This window comes from Tursiops truncatus, chromosome 14, assembly GCF_011762595.2.
Source record: "Tursiops truncatus isolate mTurTru1 chromosome 14, mTurTru1.mat.Y, whole genome shotgun sequence".
Classification (NCBI taxonomy): Eukaryota; Metazoa; Chordata; class Mammalia; order Artiodactyla; family Delphinidae; genus Tursiops; species Tursiops truncatus.
In genome coordinates, this window is record NC_047047.1 from 14,538,686 (window position 1) to 14,565,246 (window position 26,561).

The window sequence follows — 26,561 nt, forward strand, 5'->3', positions numbered from 1 at the left end:
GCGATACTTTGATATACCAATTCAGAAGCCCAATCAAAAGAGATAAGTCTGGTATGCTTGGTTTTGATATATCCTCAATATATCCTAATCACTACTATTTTTCATGGGCCTTTTCCCTAGCAAAACTGTTCTTTTCACTGTTCACAAATTCTCACAAATTGTGTTTTCCTACCTTGGCCTTCTTATTACATACTCATTTCTGCCCACCCCATTGGTCTGGAATGTCTGCTTCTCCTCTACCCAGGCAAGTCCCTTATCCACAAAACTTGCTCAAACCTCTTTCTCCTTAGTCCCTTTGCCTTCATCTGAACACTCAGATTCACAGAATGTTAGGAAAGTAAGAGATTATTCATGGCTTTCACTGTCCTATAACAAATAGGTAAGCCTTTTAAAACTTCTCCCTCCATTATAATGCAAATTCCTCAAAGGTAGAGACTATATCTTACCTTATATACCTTATCTTACCCTACCTTCCTATATCTTCTCTTATATACTTTGCATAACGTTAACACTCAAATTACAGGCACGGAACTGAGAAGTATGGTAGACAACTGTTTCGTACGTCCAAGATGAAAATGATGATGATGGCTCAGACAATGAGTGCTTACCATATGCCAGGCACTATTCCAAACATTATATATATAATAACCATCAAATATAACCACCCTAGCATTATGCCCACCTCATGAAATGATACACACAGAGGTGAACAACTTACCCAAGGTCACAGTTTGTAAAGTAAGTGACCAGGCTGGGGTCTGAACCCTGGTGGTCTGGCTCCAAAGTCCCATGGATAAATTTACTAGTCAGCATCTCAGAAAAAAAAAACCTTGAGTGAACAGAAAATTTTATCCACTGAAGAAATCTAGCCTCAGAGTATCTACAAACTAATAACTCTCCCTGAGCCTACAGTTTTGGGTAACTTCATCCCAGCAGCATATATAGTACAAAGTGAGCCTGGAATAAGAGTCATAGGATCTGAATTCTAGCCCTCACTGTGATCTCAGGTAGTGTGACTCAGCCTTTCCAGACTGCAATTTTATTTGGGAAAAAAAAAGGTTGATTTCCTTCTGGACCAAAAGGTCTATTATTCTATCTTCTCTTGATTTTATTGGAGAGAAAAGGATTCAAATAAACTAATTCATTATCCAGCTGCCAAACTGGCCTAAGTTCCACACTGAGCTCTCCTGGCCTGGACCTGTATCACTGCAACACTGGCACAGGAGACACACCGGGCTTGTGACCTCTATGCTCCCTCTCTCTTGCTACTTTGGGGGAAAAAAACAGGTTCACAGGCCCCCCCAAACAGACACTTACCTACTAAAAGGTTCAGGGACTCAAGCCACAATAAACTGGAAAGAAAGGCAGCAGAATCACACCAAGTCTTGACTTTAAGATACCTAATGATATTGCTGAGCCTGTACCTGTTCACACTCATTCAACCAACTCCAGTTGATTCAGCACACATCTCCACTTGAACATTTAACAGACATCTCTTACCTAATATGTCTGAAACGGAACTCCTGACTCCAGCCTCCACAAATGCTCCTCCCCTCCACATCTCAGTAAATGGCCCTCCTCTCACCCACCTGGCCTGCCTGTGTCCTTGTTAGATCCACATTCAAAGGATTAAACCCCAATGCCCCACCATCACCTGTAAAGCCCCATGTAATCTGGCCCAGGCTATCCCCACCTCCTCACCTAGTCAGCTCCAGCCATCTTGTTCCTCGCATAACCTACTTCATTCTAACTCCAGGGCTTGTATACCTGAAGTCTCTGCTTGAGATGGGTCACCCTCCTCTGAAAGGCTTTCTTGACCAATCTTTTTTTAAAAAACACACAGACCACTCATTCACCTCCCATCATATTCAATCCTTAATCTCCCAGTCTGCTTTATCTTCTTCAGAATATTTATCAGTAACCAAAATTAAATTATGTGTTCCTTTTCTGTATCCAACCTCCCCATTAAAACATAAGCTCTACGCTGAGAACTTCTTCTTATCTTTCATTACTCTATCCCCAGTTTCAACACCAGTACCTGGCACAGTATTTGTTGAGTGAATGACTTTTCCCAGTCTTTAGTATCAGTCTGTAGTATCTACCTTTTAGCTACAGACATCTCTCCTTTCCTTCACAGCTTAATCTTTAAGAAGTGTTTCCAGTTTCTCATGTTCCTTCAGGATTGAATACACTGCAATCTGGGCTCCAGCCTATGCCTTTGAAGGTGCTCATTAAGTTCCACAACCTTCCTCACTCCAACAGTCCCAGCCAAAGAACACTTCACTCCTTATCTTCTTGACCTTTCTGCGGCAATACTAACCATATCCTCCTTCCAGAACGTCACCTTCCTAAGTTTCAGTGACAATGCTCTCCCCTGGCTCTCCCGCTCTCCAGGCTATCCCCTTCAGCCAGTCCTCCTGCTCCTTGAACGTGAACTTTTCCCAAGGGCTGAATGATTGGTCTACCAATCTTCTTAATCTGTATGTTCTCACCATCACTGAGCAATCAACTCTACCACTATGGATTTATCTTAGCCCAGACCTATTCCTCCTGAATTCCAGACCCACATGTTCAACTGTCCCTGGTCATCTCTACCCGGATGTCCCACAGGTACCTCAAACCCAACATGCTAAATATGGAAGTCACTTCTCTTTTCCCTACTTCCCACCTTCACCCTTAAAGCATGCTTCTTTGTCCTAGATATGCATCTTGATGAATAGCACTGCCCAACTAATGAAGCCCAAACCCCGAGTTTTCCTAGACTCTTCATTATTCCAAAATCCCCACGCCTAACCATTCACCAGATAGGTCTCTCATTTGCACCCACTATAGCAATTATCTTATCTTGTGGTAACTTACCTGTCCGTCCCCCCGCCCCACCCCCCGCAAATCCATCCTTCAGAGCATCTCTTTCTAGAACACAAAAGTCATACTGGTTTAAAATTTCCTAAAAACTCGTTCCCATCAACCTATCCTATTGACAAGGTTCATCTCCTGGCATCAGCCCCTCCCTTTCTGCTCCAATAATGTTAAATTTCTTATGGTCTCCCCTCAGAGCAAAATTCTTTCTGCCCATGTCTCTTTCCATGGGATACTCTTCCCCAACATCAGATACAGCTCAAATGCATAACTCCGTTTGGGATGCATTCATGAATTCATCCATAAAACTGAGAAGCCTCCCATATCTATTCCTTCACTATACCTTGCAGGTATAAATTTATTATAGTTCATACTACATTGTATTATAATTACCTGTCTCATCTTAGAAGGCTGGAACTGGAACTCCCTCTGCTTTTCATCCCCAGTGCCCAACACAATGTCTCCGCATAGAGAAAGTATTCAATGTATATTTATTAAATGAATGGATTAAAGTAGGAGTCAGCAAACCATTGCCCATGGGCCGAATCTGGCTCACCACCTGTTTTGTCCAATGTACAAGCTAAGAACAGTTTTTACATTTAAAAATGTTTAGAAAAAAAAAAAAATGTTTAGAAAAATTTAAAAAGAATAATATTCAGTGATGCCTGAAAATTATATGAAATTCAAATTCAGTATCCACAAATAAAGATTTATTGGATTATAGCCACGCTCATCTGTTTATGTTTAGTCTTATGGCTGCTTTCATACCACCGCAGCAGAGTGGAGTAGCTGCAGTCGAGACCACGTGGCCTGCAAAGCCGTACTTGCTCTCTAGCTCTGTACACAAAGTTTACTGACCTCTGAATGAAATGAAATGATCATGGGCTTTGGTTTTTGACAGAACTTAGTTCAAGTCCTGGCTTTACCACTTACTACCTGGGTGACCTAGGACAAATAAGCTAACCTCTCTTACTTAGACTCAAATCCCTAATTTGTAAAGCAGGATAACATATCTGCTGGGTTGTTTTGAAATTTTACTAAGCCTTTTAATTGTGATCCCCGCTGTAGGAACCAGTCTATAAAGTGCCTGGTACAGAGTACAGCTTAATGTTGAGAACCCAGACCTGGGTTTGAATTCCAGCTTCATCGCAGACTGTGTGACCTTGGGCAAGGTACTGAACTCAGTGCTTCAACTTCCTCATCCATTACACTGGGATAATAAATATACACCTCACAGGACAGTTGTGAGAACTAAATGAGTTGGTACATGTGAAATGCTGAGCACAGTGCCCCTCGGATTGTAAGCACTCAATAAATACTACTATTACTATAGCAAATGTTTGGTTAGTATTAGTTTCTCCCCTTCCCACCTCCTCATCTACTCTACCTCTCACCCCTATTCAAAGCAGCCTATATCTAAAGGAGTAAGTCAATACTTGCATGACAAGTGCTATTGCAGATGATGGGTGGTCAGGAATGGTCTGTGGCTTCCAAGTCACATCACAATCATGGTTCTCCCTTTGCTTTCTGATCCTCCCTTCTCTAGATGCTTTCTTCCTTAGAAATCTAGCCAATCCCCAGACTTCAATGTAGGGGGCTATAAAATTCTTTTTTCTAACCAAGATTTCTCTCTCCTGAGCCCCAGTGTAGTATTTCTCAACTCCTGATTTCTACCTAATGGCCTACCATCACCTTAAATTCAGAACGTCAAAAGCTGAAAATTATTCTTTTCCCCATCTTTTCCCCACCTGTCCCTTCCTATCTTCCTTAACTACCAAAAGAACCTGCTATCCTCCCAGCACCCTGGCTGGTTGTCCTGAAATTATACTTTAGTCCTTCCTCTCTTGCAATAGGACTTTCTCTCAAGTCATATTTTTTCTTTTTGCTCCTACTGTCACTGACTAATTCAGGTCCTTTTAACTTCAAGCTCATTCCGCCAGAATCTCTAACTGGTCCCTGCCCCAGGCACCAACCTACTCTGCACATGGACCCCACTACTCTTCCTAAAACATGCCACTCTTCATCATGCCCTTTCTCTGCTTAAAACTTTTGATGCACTACCCCAACCCCCCTTCCATCCCATAACCTGTATGGAAAAAGGAAAAGACTGACCTTAGTGTGGCAATCAAAATCCTTCCCTACCTACCTTGCTCCAATCTTCCTTTCTAATCTTATCTCCCATAATAAAAATACCATCACCTTACATTTGTGCAGCACTTTATCTAACTTGGAAAACATTCCTACATGTGCTGCCATTTCATCTCCACAACAACCCTTGGGAAGAGGCCAAAGAAGTATATTAGTATCCTTTTACAGAAACCAGATTCCTAGCACTGAACTGGAAGTTAGGACTTACTGGCATATGGGAGTCTCCTGTTCTAGACACCCTGGTCTCCTCAGTATTGTCCCATCTACCTCTCTCCAACTCGCTCATGTTTTCTTAGCTCTGCAGTCTACTCCCTCCCATTCTCCTACTTGGTGGACTCCCTAGAGTGAAGAGTATAGGGGAAAGTTCAAAAAGAAATGTTTCTTAGAGATGCTGGAATGTGCTTCATTAGGGATTTAGTTTCCAGCCTTTGCCAGAAAGATCTCTCTAAAGAAGGGCTTCTACAGTGTATTTCTCAAAGCACTAACAATTCAACAGTCCTCACCACAGCCCACCATACAGGGTATGCAGGGTCTGGCCTGGCTATGCCAACTCCATTTCCTACCTCTTCCCCCTCGATCACTGTCTGCCATCCACAGTGGCCTCACTGCTGTTCCCAGAGCATTCCAAGTCTCAAGGCCTCTGCACTTGCTGTACCCTCCTTTACACATCCTTCACTTAATTCAAATTTTTTCTTTTAAAGTTCTGTCTTCAGAAAGGCCCTTCCTGACCACCGTATCTAAAGTAGGCCCCCGTTCTCTATTCCCTTAACCTGTTGTATGGGTTCTCATAACACTTGTTACCTCCTAACACTCTGTTACTTATTCATTCTTTCATGGTCTTTCTCAGGGATCCACAAACCTTTTCTGCCAAGAGGCAGAGAATAAATATGTTCAGCTTTCTCTGTCACAACTACTCAACCCTGCCACTGTAGCACAAAGCAGCTTAGACAATATGGGAAAGAGGAGATGTGGCTGTGCTCCAATATAACTTTATTGACCAAAACAGGCAGTGGCCAAGTTTGGCTTGTAGGCCATACACCCCCAGTATACTCCTTCTAATAGAGTGTGAGTGTCAGAGGGACAGGAAGCTTCTCTGTTTTGTTCACTATGGTTTCCTTGTGGCCAGAATAGTGCCTAGCCCCAAGTACACATTCAATAAATATATGTTGAGTAAACAAACAAATAGAACTAGTCTGGAGCAGAGAGCTATGCTCCTCTTGCACCTCCTCACGTGACAACAGCATGACGTTCAAGAAGAATGATGCCAAGGTCATGAGCTCCATTTCCATTTGGTTAGTATCACACCATGAAAAGTGGTCCCACAACCATTGTGTGCCTGTCACCAGCAATAACAACCTCAGGCAAAGAATGCCTTTGGTTGTAACTGGGTCCAGGTAGGAGCCTGTTAAAACACAGACTGCTGGGCCCCACCCCCAGAAATTCTGATTTGGTAGGTCTAGGGTAGAGTCCAAGAATCTGCATTTCTAGCAAATTCCCAGGTGATGCTGATACTGCTGGTCCTGAACCACACTTTGAGAACTACTGAATGAGAGTACCCAAAAATGACAGTACTAGCATTTTTATACTATTAAAAAAAAAAAAAGAGAGAGAGCGAGCCACAGATTCCTTATGTTCCAGTGATCTGGCTGGAGGGGGACTGCAGGGAAAAAAAAAAAAGAACCGTAAAACTGACTGCTCAGTGGAAATGTTGCTCCAATAAAATGAAGACAGAAAAACACTAGGTCTTTAATTTTTAACAGACTGTCTTCCAAACACTCTATTTTCACTTGCAAATCTAGCTGTAACTGGAAAACAATAAGCCAAATAGGTAAAAGAGAGAAGTCACCAGTGGGTGGCTAACCTTGATAGTGGGCTAAGTATTAACTCCATAGTCAGTTTCCTTAAAATTACTTTAAAGAACAATCATAACCACCTGTCTTTCTATTGCTAGATGCCAAGAGACTTTTGGAGATGGATACTAGAGATCTAATCTATACAATGAAATATATCGACAATAAATTACCAAGCCTAGGGGGTCACTGTTTTCAAATGATGAATTCACCGTAATAGAACTTGAAATGGACTAGTAACAATTTTCCCAAATTCTACATTTGTCAACGCAGGGGACTTTAAAATAACCCCCAAACTCACATTAAAATCACCCTGAAGCCATTACTTTATACCTCATCAATCTGAACAGCTCACAAAGGGATTAGAATTTATATACATTTGTAGCTGTTTATAAAGTAGGTTTCTATTGTGATGGTTATATGCAGTTAAAGTAAGTTAAAAATAATTTTAAGGTGAAAAAGTAAGGTAAAACCTAGCTTCATAGGAGAGAAATTCTAGGAACAGAAATCTAGAATGCTAATGAACAGACCATTAAGTAGATGGCAATACTGCATCAACATGTACTTACAAAAAGAGACAGTACATGATCAAAAGATGAATCAGCAGACCCCCGATATATGAGTCTAAAGTATGTCTCAACTAAGACCAAGTATTCATTTTTTTTTTTTTTTTTTTGCAGTATGCGGGCCTCTCACTGTTGTGGCCTCTCCCGCTGCGGAGCACACGCTCCGGACGCGCAGGCTCAGCGGCCATGGCTCATGGGTCCAGCCGCTCTGCGGCATGTGGGATCTTCCTGGACCGGGGCAGGAACCCGTGTCCCCTGCATTGGCAGGCGGACTCTCAACCACTGCGCCACCAGGGAAGCCCAAGACCAAGTATTCTTTATGAAAATCTAGCATCTGAATTGAAAAGTATTAAGTGTGAACTATACCCTAGATTTTTATAGCATTGTAAAGAATAAAGAATGTAAAAATATCTCATAAACAATTTGTATACTGATTGCATGTTGAAATGCTGTTTTGTATATATCGGGTTAAAAGCATTAAATTATTAAAATTAATTTCACTTCCTTAGTTTTGTTACTGTAGCTATCAGAGAATTTTAAATTACATGTGACTTGCAATTAGATTTCTGTTGGACAGTGTGATCATGCACCCCAATTCTGCAAGTAGATTTGCTATCTCCTCTACCATTTGGGTGATTTCTAAGAAGCTTGCAGAAAGTGATATGGAACAATGAATGAGCATGAAGATATGCAGTATGTCTGACATGGAGTGAAGCTCCCTGATCCTGGCCTAATACAGGATCACCACGGGCCAGATGCTCATCCACTGTAACTTGAGGTTCTAATCACCATTTTTCCCAAGGATAGGAAGACTGGTTCTACCTCTGTGACTACTATGTATATCCATATCTATAGCTATACAAACACGTGAACAGGTGACATTCAATTCAAATTGCAATTAACTGTGTCAGAATCCCTAGTAGTGTCAATAAGGATGAACATAAGATCTCTGATTATGAAAACTACCTGGTTCCCAACACCAAACCAACCCCCAGCTCCCAGCATGTATTTCATTCTTGCAGAGAAGGGACACATCTGTAACAACTCCTTTATATAATCCCTGCCCATTTTATTTCAATGTTTTTAACTCCTGACTTAGAAAGTTTCTCAGTTGCTTGCACTGCCAAACCTCTACAATCACAGAGGACACCAAAGGAGAATGCTGGCTGAGGAAGAATAACAGAAGGAAGTAGGGTCTAGTTACTCACCCCAACAGTTGCTATATAACCATAAGGACTTCGCAAAAAAACTATACTGAATACAAAAAGCTTAATCCCTTGAGCTCTTTTCTAAGTATTCAATATCAAAAAGATACTTATATATGCAGATGTGTGTTGAGTCTTACAGTCTAAGAATAATATTGTTAAAGAAAGAAATGTACTGCTGGACAGCATTAGAAGTGATTGTGAAGCTTGAATGAAAATAAGCTAAAAAAAAAAAAAAAAAAAAGGAGGGGGAGCAAATATTGCCAAAACATTAAAACACTTACATGACTTAACTATCCTGTCATAAAATATAAACTTCAAGGACTAACTCGAGCACACTGGAAAAGAGCCACAACCTATGCAACAGCATTTAATTCCCAAACATGTGTTTCTAACCCGCTGAATATCATCATCCTGCAGCAAGGGTCAACAACTTGCGGCAAGCTCTGGAGATGACTGAGTGGTACTTGAGTAGGTAGTCCATAAATATTTGCTGAATGAATGACTGAATGAACCAAAAAACTCATACACAGTACAATTAATATGCAGAACCCACAGCCAGCTAATCTGAAACCAGAGCCAGAAGGAGAACAAAACAGTACCTCGGAGTCCAGTCCCAGGCCATCCCCACAGGAGTCAGCTACCCTAAGTTATTTTCATTCTATGTACATAGTTTATTCATCCCCTCTGACTTTTATGGAAGTTCCAAGTTCTCTTTCCTACAATCTCTCTCCCTCTTAACCAGTTCCTCCAGATAAAAACAGGAATGCATTGTCCAGTCTCACCATTTTTTAGACAAGTATTAACATCTCTAACAATCACCGGCAAATGTTCACTGGGCCTCCAAAGGCCAGACACTATGCTAGGTGGTAGGGTACAAAGGTAAGTGTAACACTATACCTACCCCTCAGGTAGTTTGTGGGGCAGGCAGACAAGTAAACAATTGCAGCATAAAAAAACGCCTGGAGAATGAGGCAGGAGTGCCACCGGAGGAACTTAACTTTGCTGGGTGGATGGGGAGGGTGACAGAGTCTTAAGGAACAAAAGAAACAAAAGTCAAAACCAAACATTATAGTTGAGTATACCTGTGACTGTTCGAATGGTCAACTCATCAAGTTAGCCCTCTAAAGTGGCGCTCTGAATGAAGATCCTCTGACTGTAGAAAAATTTGAAGTTCATGACAGTGGCAATGAATACTACCAAGAGAAGGAACACACAGACACACACTTCAGCAGCACATAATGTGCAAACCTAATTAGTCATGATGTCAAGAGGCTTCACCCACTTATTGTCTGTCCCTCCAAGCTGAAGGTGACTTGACTGACCGACCCACTCCTGTGATTTCAGCTGGTTTTTTCTCACAGCAGTGATGGATTTGCAAGGATCCATCCATACTTTCTCCCTGATACCCCTTGTGGCTACTGGCAAAGTCTGCTGGACTGATGGCTGGTACTGTGGCCCTGAAAAGATACACAGACCATGTACATGAACTGGATAGACCCACACTCTGCTTGTCACTATTCAGAAAGACACAGCTAAAAACACGGATTAACAAACATGTGGGAAGGCAGTGAGAAAGGTAGCAGGGATGGCACCCTGGAAGGTGCCTATCAGGCAATTCATCTCTTGCTAGTTTCACAGGACAGTGAGTTTTTACCTCCTGGCATGCAGCTCTTAAGACATTTCATCGGCATAAGAGTTAGTTTTGTGTTTCTGACTCCCTGTGACTACAGATAATTTCCAAGCTTCAGGCCCACCCTAACTTTCCTCTGCCATCACCCTCCTGGCCTCTTGTCCTTACCATCCCCAAAACGTCCTCTCTTTTCACCCAAAACACTCACTTCCTTCCCATGGAACATAGGTAATTTGCTCCCTCAGGAAACTGTCTGCCTTATCCAATATCTCCAACATGAATCAGGACATAGATAATATATAAAAATTAGCACATTTAAAAAATGCTCTGATCTGTATACCTCTTACAGACTCTTTCTTCAATTATAATGAATAGCTTAAGTGACTAAAAAAGCATACCATATCATTTTAAGGAAATGAACAACATCATGGCTCCTAGCACAACACTAAAATTAACATGAAATGAAACTTTTATCAACAAAGATTTTAATTATGAATAGCACTCCTTTTAAATTTTATGAGTATGATGGGTAGGAAACGTTTCCGTATTCATGAATGTAGCCACACAGCAATATTTATAATGAAATTAAAAACACACTATTTTTAGGATAACACAACGATACCTTAATCTTCATTAAGAACAACTTTTGGAAGCCCCAGTCTAAAAAAAACACCCAAACCTCAGCAAATATATATGGTAGATGTTATAAAGCTGATTTTTGAAAATTAAGTAATGACTCATAAGGGCATGGATTTCTTTTCTGAAATGTCGCAAGCGTTAATATTAAGGAATTTGGTAGTTTCACATCAGAAGCTTCCTAATTTTCCACTGTGAAAAAGTTTTCAATCTTTAAGCAAGATTGCTGCTAATAAATTCTTAAAATTCTAAGACTAAAAGGAATTTCTTCCAAATTAAATTTCTAATTTAAAATAAGAGAGGGAAGTTATATTTCGTCACATTTTAACTTTAACACAAATGTCAATATATGGGGAAAATGGGCTTCAAAATCAACTTTATACAAAATCATGAAATCAAAGACCCCAAAAATTAAAATATTTATGTTCTATCCTTTATTGAAAGTCAAGGTAAATGTAATTCATGATTTATTGAAATTTAAAGTCAAGTAAGAATGTCATAATCTTTCAACAGATCATTTAAGTAAAATAAGTTGTCTGACATGATGGCAAAGCTCTTTTCAGTGGGAGTGAATCTACTTTGCCACAGGAAGGCAAAAGTCACCACATTAAAATCACATGCTAATTGCCAATCCTGGCTTTCCAGTCCCCAAATCCTGAAAACAAAATTATTGCAATTCACTACGGGATTGTCTGCATGTGCATTTTTAGCATCAGACAGCACTTTCAGAGAAGAGAAATCTACTAACAGAAGAGTTCTACAATTTCAAAAAAATGGTACAACTTTCAAAAACTAGAGTAATGGCCTACTTACTCTTGTACATTACATTCTGAAAATAAACAGTATCAGATGCTTCTGAGAATAACACAGTATCATCACTTGTCCATTTATTCACTATCATTTTTACATATGAAAATCTTCAAAAAACTAGGGGAAATATAAATCAGGTAGAGATAGGAACTCTATTTGAAATCTCGAACAATTTTATCCAAAATCGAGAGTAGCCCACAAAAAAGCTGAGGCGGCACTCAAGAAAAAGGAGTTAGGAATCACAGTAGATTCCCTCTCTGAAATTGGGCAAAATTAGCAAGAAAAAAGTTGGTAATTATTTTGTCATCAATTTGTTTATCCCTTCCTTATGGTATGTCTACTGGGCGGTAGAAGCTGTGCACACATGCACCTTCCCCACCAAACTTAAGGTGAGAAGCTGTGTCTTGTTCATTCATCCCCACATTCTCCGTAACTAACCCAGGGCCTTATACATAGTAGCGAATAAAAAAAGGTTGAATGATTTAAGGTAATAACCCCAGGTAATCAACTAGGCTCCAACTCATGCAAGAACACTCATAATTTCATTTTAGCTAATAAGCACTGAGTAATTTGATGTTTTTAAAAACATGTGCAAAGCTATTATATAGTTTTTAAGCTCTGCATAACACAGTTATACTTTAAATGTATTTAAAAGGAAAGTATGTAGTGAAACATTAAAAAAAATACTCTTACAAATGAAATAGAAAATGATTGGTTTCACTGTGTATAACATGGAACTAGATGGTGTTGGTATGTTGAACATAAAGTGACTAGGAACTGATGTTGTAAAATGTTTGTTAACGTGACAAGAACGTTACAAAGTGAATTAAAAGGCCCTGGAATTCTGGTTGGAAAAGTCACGTTGGGCAAGCGGGAGACAATGTAGAGTACCATCATCTCCACTCAGACAGTGTCTGGGAAGGTGGTTGGGGAGTCTGCTTCCCATGCCTCAGGAACAATGACTTCTATCCCAATTGACATGGTACTGCTGGAAACAGGTACAGAACTGGCTCAGTCCATGGACTTGCTCCCCATTCCCAAAGGGAACACCAAGCAGAGCGGGCCCTTTCTGGACTCCCAACAATTCCAGTTCTATCAGCTCTCTAAAGCTCTACTCTAGAGTAAAAGTAGGCAAATTATAGCCTGCAGGCCAAAATGGGCCAAATTCGGCCACCTCCTGTGTTTGAACAGCCTGCACGCTAAGAACAGTTTTTACAGTTTTAAATGGTAAAACAAAGAATCATATGTCATGACACATGAAAATTAAAATGAAATTCAACAGCAGTTCCATAAAGAAAGTTTTCACTGGAACATGGTTGTGCTCATTAATTACATGCTGTCTGCTTTTATACTACAACGGCAGAGTGGACAGAGACCTTATAGCTTGCCAAGACTATGATACTTACTACCTGGTCCTTTACAGAAAAAAGCATGCTGACCCCTGGGCTAGGACATTTTTCTATGCTTCTAGTTGCATCTCATTTCTCAGAGGTAGTCCACTGCTTCACCAAGTACAGACTCTAAGCTTGACAGATGTCCATCCTGGGGCTGTGTTGTCCAAAGTTACATGTTACATATAAAATAGCGCAACTCATTAGGATGGGCCCAAAGACAAACTAACAAATTACATGCCTACAGAAGGCACTGAAAAGGAAGCACAATGCAAGCACAACAGTACAGGCAGCTCAGTTCAGATCTTTTCGCAGACTACTACACCCAGTCCTGGCTCATACTACTGAAAGGAAAACAACAACTACAGAGAATTTGGAGGTGGACAGATGATTGAAAGGGCTCAAAAATCATACCACTAAAGAAATGGGATTACTTGGCCCAAAGAAGAAAGGGTAAGAAACAAACTATAATATCGAGGGTGTCAAACTCTACATTTGTTGATAGGCTAAATTTCTACTGATGAAAATAACTGGCAGCCTAAACTAAAATTCCACAAAACATATATCTAATGAATTAAATGTGATTCTTAATGAGATTGCCATTCCTGCCTTAGGCCATAAACCAGACCCTTAAAAAGTAATCACTTGTCAAATATTGTACTATAAGTCTTAAACTGATACATTATAGGAATGCTCCTTCTTCAGAAACCTCTGGCATTATGTAAGTTACCAGAAAAGGTGTGCTATTCATGTGCTGAGGAGTTCAGTAATATTCAAGTAACTAAACGGTAAATGTAAGTTTCATGACCACATGCCTTTCCACAGGACCAAACAGGGAAAACTGGGCTTAAATTACAGAATTTGTGTTACATTCAAGAATGTTCACGCTGTGGGATTTTAATTACTCTAAAAGATTACTGAGGGTAAAGGAATCTTCCCAGGACACCATTCAATCTGAATATTCCATCTGGAACTACCTGGATATTTTCTTAAAGCAAGGAGAATGGGTCTCAAACACCCTTCTTCCATTACTATGGTTCTGTAACTTTAACTCTCCTAGTTCTTATGAGTAAGAGAGCCTGCAGCCATTACTCACTTTCGTTTTGTCTTGAAGGTGGTCAATGTACACACGACTTCAGCCTAAAATAAACTTTAATATCCCCAATTAAAATTTTATTATAACTTTAATTACAACTTCTTTTAAATTACAAGATAGAAAATGTATTGCCATTAAGTAGAAGAAAATGGGAAAATAGGCATAGCTTCTAAATATTTGTATGAGCCTATGTACCTTATTATTTCAAACTGTCCAACACTTGTACACAGTAAGTGAAGAAAATATAACCTATTTCCTATTAGTTTTCTGACTTTAAAATACAGAACCCTTGGACACAATATTTTCTTGGAGTCCATCTCAAATTACATTATAATTAGTAATGCTCTGAATATAATTTTGAACAATCTGAGTTTTTCAATCTTTAAAGTCTAAGGCCTGTATTTCCCTAAGAATACCCTTCTAACAGTGTGATGCACACACAAATGTGACTCACTAAACTTTCTCCACTCCTACATCACCTATACAGTATTTTAACATCCAGAGTACACAGTATCTTCAAGCCACTTCTACAATGTTGCATTAACCTTACTAGGATAAACTTTTCGCCAAGTCTCGTAATACTTTTTATTTAAATACCTGTGGTAGTGAAACAAAGAAAACACAACCCCCCTCCCCCTTTTCTAAACCATATGGCAGCAAACTGAAGTTAACTTATTTTTTACCAGATCAACGCCTATACCTCGGCTCTAAACATTTTTCTCTTTGTGCCCTGGGGCCGGGCTAGAGCTGTCTGCTGATTTGCAACTGTACCCCCATCATGTTTTTAAATCGCAAAACAAAGTCCAAAACGCTCCCTGACCACTAACAGACCTCACCACGGTCATTTACCAAAACCTGGTTTAGGGAGACGTGCACGCCGGGAGAGGGGCCCACGGCCGGCCGGGAGCCAGTCCCCCTCCTACCGGGTGACCGAGCAGGGAGTTTGCTCGCCCGGCCGGGACGGATCCGCCCCGGGAACTTGGTTACCCGAGCTCAGGGCCGCGCCGAGGCCTAGCCGCGAGGCCGGGGCGGGCTCCAGGCGGCGGGGGCTTCCCGTTCCCCGGCCGCAGAGCCTTCCCGCCCGCCCCGCAGTCGCCCGCAGGCAGGGGCGCTCGCCGTCGTCTCCCGGCGACCGGACGCGCCCGCCGGGTCCCGGGCCGGCTCCTCGGTCTCCTGCCGCCGTCTGCGGCCCCGCTCGGCGGCCGCGCCGGGCCCTTCCGGGACGGCGGGAGCGCTAGGCCGCGCCGGGGCCCAGCGACTCCGGGGCCGGGCGGGCGGGCCGCGGCGTCCGGTATCAGTCCCGAGGGCCCGGCTCCCGCCGGTAACGGGCCCCGCCGCCTCCCCTCCCCCTCCCCCGCCCCATGACAGTGCAAACCCTCCGGCCTGCCCGGTCGCCCCGCCTCCGGCACCAGGCCCAGTTCAGGGCCGCGGCGGTGTCGGCGGCAGCGGCGGCGGCTGCGCCGCGGCTCTCCGCCCTCGCTCGCTCTCGGGCCCGGCGCCTCGGGCCCGGCTCGGGTTCGGCCCAAGTCTCCGCCGATTCCCGGCCGCCCTCCGCGGCGCCCGGCCCGGGCGGGGTAGGCCGAGGCCCTGGCGGTGGGGGTGGGGGCTCCTCTCACCTTCATGTCGGGACATCCTAGTTCAGACGGTGGCGGCGCGGCCCCTCCCGGGCTCCGGCTGCAGTGTCCCCCGCGGGGTCCCGGCGCTGCCCGCGCCGGCCGGCCGACTCCCACTCGACTCCCGGGCTCGGCCGCGGGGGCGGGGTGGGCAGCGGAGCGCTCCCGCGGCGGCGGCGGCGGCTGCGGCGGGGAGGCGACACGGGGCGGGAATGGGGACGGGCCTGGCCGAGGCTGAGCTCCTCCAGGAGGCGGGTCCGACGCCGCGGCTCCGCCGGCGCCCGCCGTGACTCGGTCACTCTCGGGCCCGCCGGCTCCGGGCGGCGGCGCCGCGCTCCGCAAATCCCGCTCCTCCCCTCCCCCGGCCCACCCCCCGCCCCTCTTCCCCGGCTCCCGGCCGCCGCCTCCTCCTCCTCCTCTTCCTCCTCCTCCGCCTCCTTCCGCCGCCCGCACGTCGGCCCCGCCTCTCGCAGCCCGCGCCGGGCCTAGCAGCCCGGAGCCCCACGGCTGGAGGGCGCGGCGGGGGCGGCGGGGCAGCGCGGCGGCGGCTGCCCGCGCTCGTCGGCAGGCCGCGGTCGGGCGCCCGAGCCCGGCCTCGGCCTGGCCGCCGCCGCCGCCGCGCAGCGCGTAGGCAGGAAGAGGAAATGCTCGGCCGCCGGCGCCAGCCGCTCGCCAGTATGACCGGCCCGCGCGGCTCGAGGGGCCCTCGGCCGCCCCCAGCCCCGCCTGGGGCCTATCCGAGCCCGGGCCGTAGGCGCCCCGCCGGTGGGCCGGGCCAACCGCGACGGCGGGTGCTTCCCGGCAGCGAGCTGCGACCCCGGAAGGCTCCCCCCTTTCGGGCGCATGGCTGCCGGGCCGACAGCGGGCAGCGCCCTGCGGCCTCCGATCCAGACGGGAGGCTGCGCACCGGCTGGGGACATGTGTTTGTATTTCTTTTTAAGCCAGCGGCCCCGAAGGGGAAGGCGGCTGGCCTCCGGGAGTCGTCCGGTGTTGCCCGGCGGGGTGACTCGCGGTCGGCAGGGCGTGGACGCGAGAGGCCAGCCGGGAGGCGGCCGGTCTTGGCTGCTGTGCCCCAGGGCCGGCTCCTCGGGAACCATCTACTTCGAAGACTCCGCTCCCTCCAGCCCGGGTGTCCGGCAGCACCCGCGCAAAGTTTGTTCCAGCACCTTGGCTCACCCTGAATATTCTTCTCTGAAAACTGTTGGGGTGTGTTTGTATGTGTGTGTGTTTCCTTTTCTTCCTGTCCGTGAACTACTTTTCTGTTTTTAATCTATCTTTTACATTTTTACCCTCTTTCTTGTCAACTTTGTTTTCAGGCCTTAATTAGTTCATCAAATATTTATACAGCCCCTTACCACGTGTCGATTGGTAGCGTGGTTTAGTGGAAAGAGATCGCACTTTGCAGTCAAGACAAATGCCGTGGATTCTGGTTCTGATATCCTCTATGTAACCTTGGGCATTTACCCTTTTATATTTGAATTTTTGTTTTTCTCCATAAACTAGAAGTGTGTCCCTAGGCTGAGTCTACTGAAATTGGATTCTAAGGTACTGCTTGCTTTGGGATTACTCTTTTTCCTTTCCACCATTACTATCTGTGTGACCTGGAGCAAATGACTTAGCCTCCTTGTGCCTTGACTGTCCCATCTTTAAAATGAGCGCGATTACACATGATAATAACAATAATAATAACAACAGGTATTTGGACGATTAAGAGCTAAAGTGTATATAAAATATCCAGCACGGGACACAGTAAAAACACAGTTTGTTACCATATTTCATTACATCTGATTTCAAGACGCTTCTCGATTTGAAAGGTATTTTTAAAAGCTCATCTTAAAAGTCAGGGAACTAAGTATTAGGTCACTATTTGGTAGTAACTAATGATGAACTAGTTCCCAGTCAAACTAAGGTTTAAACAAACGGGTTTAAATGAGGACTGTCACCAGAAATACTTCCAGTGCATGTACGGAGCTTTTGCCTAAATTCAGGCCAGCACAGTTGTTGAAGAAAGAGGTTCATCTAGGCCGTAAGGGGGCTTGGTGGGATAGAGAAAATAGGACTTCCAACAAGGCTAATATCTACTGAATGCTTGCCCTGTGCCAGTGTCTTTCTAAGCATTGTACAGTATTGTGTGTGTGATTCCCCGGTACCAAACTCTTAGGACCCTCAATTTCTTGGGCTGTAAAAGTGAAGACAGCAACACCCCATAGTCTTGTGATGAGTAAATGATGTCTGTAAATAATAAGTTATAGAGGTTAGGGCATTATCAGTAATATAGTCAGGTAAAATGCTGGAGCAGGTAGGAGAGCTGACAAATACTCCAGGAAGGAATAAGAGTTAGTTTCTTTTGGTTTGGGGAAATGTTAGCTAATCCTATTAAGGAGAGCATACAGATGACTGTCTAAACCTGAAGGGAATATCGGATCTTTGACAGTTAACATTGTTTTCAATCAGGCAAAAGTAAGAAAATGAAGACACTAAAAAAATGTATTTTTTCCTATTTGAATAAGAGTAAGCAGGAATATTATGGTTATTCAGGGTTTTCATGACTAGATGAAACATTTCCTCAATTCAACTAGAGATCAGGCCCTTCAATTAAAACAACCTGCTTGCTGTCCTTCGTATAGGAGACTGCATTTCCCAAAAAAGGATTAATGTAAAATGCTCATACCAAATTGTTCATCAAATGATTTTTGGTCTTGGGACTTCCCTGGTGGACCAGTGGTTAAGAATCCGCCTTCCAATGCAGAGGACTCGGGTTCGATCCCTCGTCAGAGAACTAAGATCCCACGTGCCGCCGGGCAACTAAGCCCGCGCATCGCAGCTACTGAGCCTGCGCGCCCTGGAGCCCATGCTGCAACAAAAGATCCCGCGTGCCGCAACTAAGACCCAGTGCAGCCAAATAAATAAATAAATGTTTAAAAAAATGATTCTTGTTCTCCAGGAATGCTTCTTCCAGTCCTTTCCTTTGCCTGCACTTCCTTGAGTTCTTCTGTGTCCTTGCCTTGCCAACCCAAATCCATACAATGGCCCAATTATGTACCTTAACACAAGCTAATGCTCATAAACATTGGTGAGATCAGGATAAGGTCTGTAGTCTAGTTAATTGCACTAATGTCAGTTTCCTGGTTTGATATTTTTCTATAGTTTTGTAAGATATTACCATGGGGGCCAGGGGGGAGTGTACGTGGGCTCTCTCTGCAACTTCTTGTGAGTGTATAATTTTATAAAGTAAAAACTTAGGGAGTTCCCTGGTGGCCTAGTGGTTAGGATTCCAGGCTTTCACTGCTGTGACCCAGGTTCAATCCCTGGTTGGGGAACTGAGAGCCTGCAAGCTGCTCGCGCAGCCAAAAGAAGAAAAAGAAAAAGTAAAAACTTAAACTGTAGGAACAGAAATCAGATTAATAGTGACCTGCAGCTGAGGGTGGGGGGATGGGGATTGACTACAGAGAACTTACTGAGGTGATGAGAATACTGTCTTGATTGTGTTGTGTTTACTGTATACCTTTGTCACAACTTATAGATCTGTAAACCTAAAAGATTACATTTTACTTCTGTGTAAATTGTACCTCACTAAACCTAACTTTAAAAAAGAAAAGCAGACTCTTGTCACCCCAGCCTCCTGTGATTAGAGGGTGAAGTTTAACTTCTCATATAAGGCCCAACATTCTTTTCCAGCATAAGGACTTTTCCTGCCTCTGCCAGTGTACCCTGTGCTATCTCATACTATATTGATTCCTGCCTCTGGGCCTTTGCACATGTGCTTCCCTCTGCTTAAAGGGAGGACAAGAAATTCAAGCCTAAATTAAAATTCCTTGTACTCTGTTAAGCCTTCCTTGCCCCTCAGGCACACCAGTAAGTTCCCTGTGCTCACTTATGCTGTGCATAATTTATAATTAGTTTTCATCTTGTTTCTTAGCTAAACTCCTCCAAGACAGACAATCACATGATTCCTTTCTGTCTCGGATCCAGTAGTGTGGTATAAAGCTGGAAGAAAACTTAAAGTAACTGTTCTCAAAGTGTTGTCCAGGGTCCTCAAGACCCTTTCAGAGGGTGAGTTGCTTGGGTTTTCTTGTATACTTGAAACAGCACGTCTCAGTAGATAGAAGGCAGAAGCAGCTAAGAGAATCCAGCTGTCTTCAGTTAAGCCGAACATTAGAGGTACTATTTGCAAGGATGTAAAACAATGTCACACTTCCAAATATTTTTTATTTTGAAAAATTACTTTTCTTAAAAATATTTGTATTTCTAGGAAATGGGTTATGTTAAAAGATTTTCTAGGAAATGGGTTATGTTAAGATTTTAATTTTAATTAAAAATCAATAGGGGACTTCCCTGGCAGCACAGTGGTTAAGAATCCGCCTGCCAATGCAGGGGACACGGTCCAATCCCTGGTCTGGAAAGATCCCACATGCTGCAGAGCAACTAAGCCCGTGCACCACAACTACTGAGCCTGTGCTCTAGAGCCCGCAAGCCACAACTGCTGAGCCCACGTGCCACAGCTACTGAAGCCTGCACGCCTAGAATCCGTGCTCCACAAGAGAAGCCACCACAAGGAGAAGCCCGTGCACTGCAACGAAGAGTAGCCCCCGCTCGCCACAACTAGAGAAAGCCCGCTCGCAGCAACAAAGACCCAATGCAGCCAAAAAATTAAATAAATAAAATAAACAAATTTATTTTAAAAAATCAGTAGGTATAATACACATTTAAAAAAAAGTTCTTTGGAGTCTTCAGTAATTTTTAAGAGCATAAAGGGATCCGGAGACCAAAAAGTTTGAGAATCTCTGCCTTAGAGACTGTTACAACCCCTTCATTGCACAAATAAATCATAATGATGTTGACATTTAAGTAGTGCTCTGCTACAGGTAGAGCTTGTGATAAGCACTTTTCTTGTGGGTGCTATTATAGCTTCATTTTACTCATAAGGCAAGAGAGGCACAGAGAAGTTAATTGACTTGGCTGCATACCTAGTCGCTGGTAGAGCCAGGATTTGAGCCCCCGTGTGTTTCAGAGGCCCTGCTGCTAACCACCCTTTTCTGCCACCTCCCTAGAGCCCTGGAAAGGGTCAGAAAGGCTCATGCTATCTGGTACCTCACCGCTCTGTGCTCTCCACCCACCTCACTGTCACTAGGTAAGAGTCATGGAGGCCTCCAACTTTCCAGTTTTCATTTCAAATTCTGCCACTCTGAGTATTTTCAAGCACAGCGTTGCAATGCCTTGGTTTCTGACAATCTAACTATGTGCACCTGCACTTCAGCCACCCATTCCCCTCTACTGACCACACCCAGAGCTCTACTACACGACTTCCTGTTTTATTGTGACTGCCTACTTTTCCAGTTTTCTTACTCTGCCATTAAATCTACTCTTTTACTTCTTCAGGACCTCAATCCTTTGATCTTTCCACTTAACTTCTTTTCTTTTTCTTTTAACCCTATTCTCTTCCTGACCCAGTGGGTTCCCTATGGTCAACTAAAACTATTCTCATTCATGACCTTCAACTCTTTAGACCCCTCATTCTCAAGCTGCACCACCCCTGCAAACTCCCAATCCGGAATCAACTGCATGACGATTTCCCCCCACCTATATTTTCTTGGCATGCAGAACACAATGTAAAATATGATGCAAATAAACGGATTCGTCGGGGGGGGGGAACTGTTACAAAATCCAGTGGATCCAACTTCAGTTGGACCTCAGTACCATTGAGCAGTTCTTATCTAATCAGCACCCTCTTCCTTTCTCAGATTGTTACAGACCTTCACCACTTGGCTTCCACTACTTACCTATCCACCCCCCCAATAGATAACCTCACCTTCTAATTCACAGAGGGAATATAGTTCACAAAGTAAGAACTTCCCCTTCCCACTATTAACCCCCAAAGGAATCTGTACATGTGTATCCTGCTACTTCATGCCCTCACTCCCATCCCAGAAGAGCCAAGATGTCCTTTTTCCAGTTCAATCCCACCTCTGCTTATGATCCCACTTCACCCCATCTTGGATCATACTCCTTCAGTCACCTCCTTAACATCTCTACTTCCAGCCACGCAGCCTCTGCTGGTTTGTTTCCCTTGGCCAAGAAACACCTCAGCCCTCCATTCCCTCTGCTTACCACCTTATTGTTTCTCTTCATAGTCAAGCTTCATAAAATGTCACTCCTCTTCCTCAGCTTTATAACCTGATTCATCTGATTGCTTGGCTTTTTATGCTGTAGGCCACTCTCATTTCCTGTGATACCACTCTTACCTTCCCTCCCATGTCTGTGCTCTTCCTGTATCCTCTACTGGGTTGAGCAGAGTCATCATCAACCTAGTCAGTTACCCAAGATGAAACCCAGTAGTCATCTAGACTTCCTTCCCATTTACCTCCTATGGCCAATCAGTCACCAGTGGATTTTACCCATTAAACATTGGTCAGGTTCATCCCTTTCCATTCCCATGGCAACCAAACCACTCCAGGCTGCTACCCTCCCTCCTCGAGCCTCAGTACATCTTGGCCCCTCGCCACTAATCATACCCCTTCTGTTGTCCTTTGTACCACTTCTAGTTAGATTTTTCCCGTTTTTTGACTAAATTTCTAAAACTATAAAGTAATACATACTCATTGGAGAAATTTTGGCAAATACAGAAAAACATAAAGAAAATAAAGATCACTTATAAACCTACCACCCAGAGGTAAACATTGTTATAGTTTGATGTGTTTCCTTCCTAGAGCTACAGTTCAGAGTTACAAATGGATCATATATCCACTGCTTAGAGCCCTTCAGATGGTTCACCTTCAATGCTCCCCATCTCTTACAGACTATCACTCAAATTCCTACCAAGGTCTAAAGTCCTGGTAGGGTCTGCCTCTACTTACTTCAGCTTGTCTTCTGCCCCCACTATGTAATCCGTGTTAGATGGGTTGCTCTGGCTGCAGAGTGGTTTCCTTTCTTATCCCTGGAGTGTCCGTACCTGATTCTTCCCGTAGCAGCCTTAACCTAAAGTGATCTCCTCAGAGAAGCCTTTCCTGACTACTTTATCTAATATAAGGTCCCATCACTGATTTTTTTTTTTTTTTTTTTTTTTTTTTGCGGTACGCGGGCCTCTCACTGTTGTCGCCTCTCCCGTTGCGGAGCACAGGCTCCGGACGCGCAGGCTCAGCGGCCATGGCTCACGGGCCCAGCGGCTCCGCGGCATGTGGGATCTTCCCGGACCGGGGCACGAACCCGTGTCCCCTGCATCGGCAGGCGGACTCTCAACCACTGCGCCACCAGGGAAGCCCCTAAATAAATTATTTATCCAAACCCAGAGCAGCTAGAAATATATTTGTGGTATCTTTTCCATAAGAAAATCAGACTTTAATCATACACTGATCCTTTTGTAAATGATGTATAAACAGCATGATGCCATTTTTGTTTTCTAATAAAGCAAATACATAAAATAAAGACTGAATGGATAATATGAAGGATTTATGTTATTTGTTCAATTTATACATGTTTATTGGGAGCCTTCTGTGTCCACCGAGCTTACAAGGATGAAAAAGAAAATCACGTCCTCATCCTCAAGCCATTTACATTCTGGTGACAGAATTAATTGAATTGCCATTCTGATAAGAGTGTCTTGAGAGTCTATGATGTGGATGTGAAGGGCCTTTTCCCCCTTAGTTTTGAAATTTTCTCTAATGAACAAGTACTAGTTTCATATCCCTTTTGTTTCTTTTTTTTTCTTTCTTTTATGTTTAAAGAAGCTTCTCATTGAAATAAATGGGAACTAGAAGGTGGTAAGTGGAGGGGTCCAGAGTAAAGGGGATGGTTCTGATGATCTGAGGAATGGGGGAGACTCCAGTGTGTTTAGAGGCTTAGGGGAAGGCGTGTGTGTGTGTGTGTGTGTGTGTGTCTGTGCCTGAGTAAGGCAGCAGGGAGGATGGAGGAGACAAGAGGAGCCCAGGTGAAGTAAGCGTTCACCAGGCAATAGGACTCATTCTCTGCTGACAGTGATAAGAAATAAAGTTGTTTTAGGCAGAGCTGTGTCTCTTGGCCTTCATTTTCTCAAAGTCGAAGGTAAGGCCATTTTGTGCCTCTGTGCCTGGTAAGTTTCTACCCCTTCCTCCTTTAAAAATCAGCAGTAGAGGGCTTCCTTGGTGGCGCAGTGGTTGAGAGTCCACCTGCCGATGCAGGGGACACGGGTTCGTGCCCCGGTCCGCGAGGATCCCACATGCCGCGGAGCGGCGGGCCCGTGAACCACGGCCGCTGAGCCTGCACGTCCGGAGCCTGTGCTCCGCAACGGGAGAGGCCACAGCAGGGAGAGGCCCGCGTACTGTCAAAAAAAAAAAAAAAAAAAAAAATCAATAGTAGAGGGAGTTCCCTGGTGGTCTAGTGGTTTGGAATTGGCGCTTTCATTGCTTTCACTGCCATCGCCCGGGTTCAATTCCTGCTCAGGGAACTGAGATCCTGCAAACTGCGCGCTGCGGTGCAAAAAAAAAAAAAAAAAAAAAGTCAGCAGTAGACCCCTGCCCTTGTGAACAACTTCCTGACCCCTTCAAGTGTGCTGGGGCCACTTCCAGTAGCATCACCTTCTTGGGGGGGTTGAGGGGGGAGCTCTTGTTTGTTAAAACCTTCCCAGCCCCCTCGGACTTACCGGTCAGAGTTTCTGAGGGGTGGAGCCCAAGGATCTGCATTTGAAAGAACACCCACAGGGATCCCGGTCATGCAAAGTTGGAGGATCACCCCACTAAGCGCTCCCAGTTCATTTTACAATTCTCCGTGATTGCAATTAAGCTATTCCCTTTTACCAGCTTGCTGACCTTGGGAGGGAGTGTCTCTTCATTTACAAACTTTGCTTACAGCCCTGCACTTGGCTACCACAGAGGGCTTCGGGTGCTAAGTTGTGAAATGAATGGTGTGTCCAAAATGAGTCCAGGCGTCCTGATGTCCCTCTGACATCATGGTTTATCTCCACAAGCCGCTGAATTCTTCATGAAAGCATTTCCTGCTTCAACTATGCCAAAAAATCATATGCTAACTAAAACCCTTACAAACCCACATAGGAAGATCCTGGGAAGAATGGATTTAAGGAGGACTGGTGGCTGTAAGGAAAGTCAGAACCCGAGGCCCTTTGAAAGTGAAGTGAGTGGAACCCACACCAAATGGATGAGCCAGTCCCTGCAGCCGGTGGGGATTCTCAGTATGTCACCTGTCTCCCCAACACCCACCAAGGAGTTAAAACAAGCTTTGGAAAAGAGCCCTGGAATGTAACTGTTAATAAGGTGACTGCTTGGCAGGTAACGAGTCATAACAAAAGGCTTGTGTGTGACTTGCACAGAATCCAAAAAAGGGGAGGCCACAAGGTTAGAAACTATAGTGTGTCTCTCACACTGTCCAAGGAAAAAGATGCTCTGAAACCATTGGTCAGTGCTGTTCATTTAGAGGGAACTGTCCAAAGGATGGCTAATTCATCTTAGGAGAAACAGATTTATCTCCCAAGAACAGCTAATCCACTTTCTTTAATCCAAGTCTTTATTGAGCACCTCCCATGGGTCAGGGGCCGTACCAGATGCTGGAGATGTGACAGTGGACAACACAGGCATAGTACCTGCCCTGAAGGAGTCTCAGCGTCGTGCTCACTCACTCACCCAATTCCCAGCCTGTAATTTGGGATGCTTTGTGGGTTTGCCTGGCAAGGCACAGGACTCTGAGCAATGGCCAGAGCCCATTATTTTGCCAGTTAGGCCTCCTGTTTTCACACAAACAACATTCTAGCTTTGAGTCATGTGTGACTCGGATGAGCGTAAAACAGCCAGCTCTGCAGAGTCTGATTTCCTCTGGGCCTACGGATGAGCTGGAGAGACGTCCTCAGCCTGGGAAGCCCTGTGATGGCCAGCAGCCTACCTTCAGTGGCTCTCAGTTCCTGCCCAGCCTCAGGCCCACCGCCAGCACCATTAGGATTGCCTGTGTCCTTTGCTGCCCCAGTGGCCCACTGAGAGGTTGTTGAGAGGTTGATGGGAAGATTTTTGAATTCCTGGGTGTCTTAAATTCCAAGGAGTCGAGTCAGCAGAAACCACTGGGCCCAGGGTTGATTTTAAAGGAAAAGGGAGCAGAACCAGCTGCTGTTAAGGGGAATGACTTTGAATTGGCCACACCTGTGACTTTGAGGGCAAGCCCAGGTTCTTAGTTTCCCTGAGAGCCCAAACCAGGATCCTTAGCCCCTGGTAATTCCTAAAAACAGTGTTTCACAGACCTGGCTCTGTGAAACATTCACTCAAGGGCAGATCCAGATTTGGGAGCCTGAGGCCTATACACTTCTGAGGGGTGATTCCTAAGAAAGAAATACAAAATTAGACACAGGGCCTTAGAAGGGCCTGTTTTAGGAAGCAAGGGACCCTGAAGCTTAAACTTCAATAGTTTCATGGTAAATCACCTACATGTTCCTGCTAGAAGGTGAAAATATTGGGTGTCTCTGATCCCAAAGGACTGGAGGGCTCTCTGGATGCTTAGAGGAAAGAAGCAGGTGGGGATGAAAGCGATTTCACTGTTTTACTTCCTTGATCTTATTAATAAATCACACTTCCCTTTCTTCATCCCCACATCCAGTTATAGGTTTAAATGCTAGACTCTGAGCTTCTCAAGGACAGGAATCACATCTCATTTATCTTCAAATCCCTAATGCTTCGCAAATAGCATAAAGCAAAATATGTGTTGAAGGGAGGTTGGATGAATGAATGAATGAATGAGTGAGCGAATGGATTCTCTCAGGCACTGAGAACTGACAGTCCTGTATA

General features: G+C 44.4%; 1 protein-coding gene across 1 annotated transcript in view; it reads right to left on the bottom strand.

The window, feature by feature from the left end:
• KCMF1 (potassium channel modulatory factor 1) overlaps nucleotides 1-16,904 on the bottom strand; it is a 75,496-nt gene extending 58,592 nt beyond the window's left edge. Inside the window, exons 1-3 of the mRNA XM_073791756.1 lie at nucleotides 16,715-16,904; nucleotides 15,182-16,616; nucleotides 9,533-9,660 (exon numbers count right to left, since the gene is read on the bottom strand). Of these exons, the coding sequence (XP_073647857.1) occupies nucleotides 9,533-9,660; nucleotides 15,182-16,616; nucleotides 16,715-16,904 (1,753 nt within the window). The remainder of the gene's footprint in view (nucleotides 1-9,532; nucleotides 9,661-15,181; nucleotides 16,617-16,714) is intronic.
• Between the last annotated feature and the right edge of the window lie 9,657 nt (nucleotides 16,905-26,561).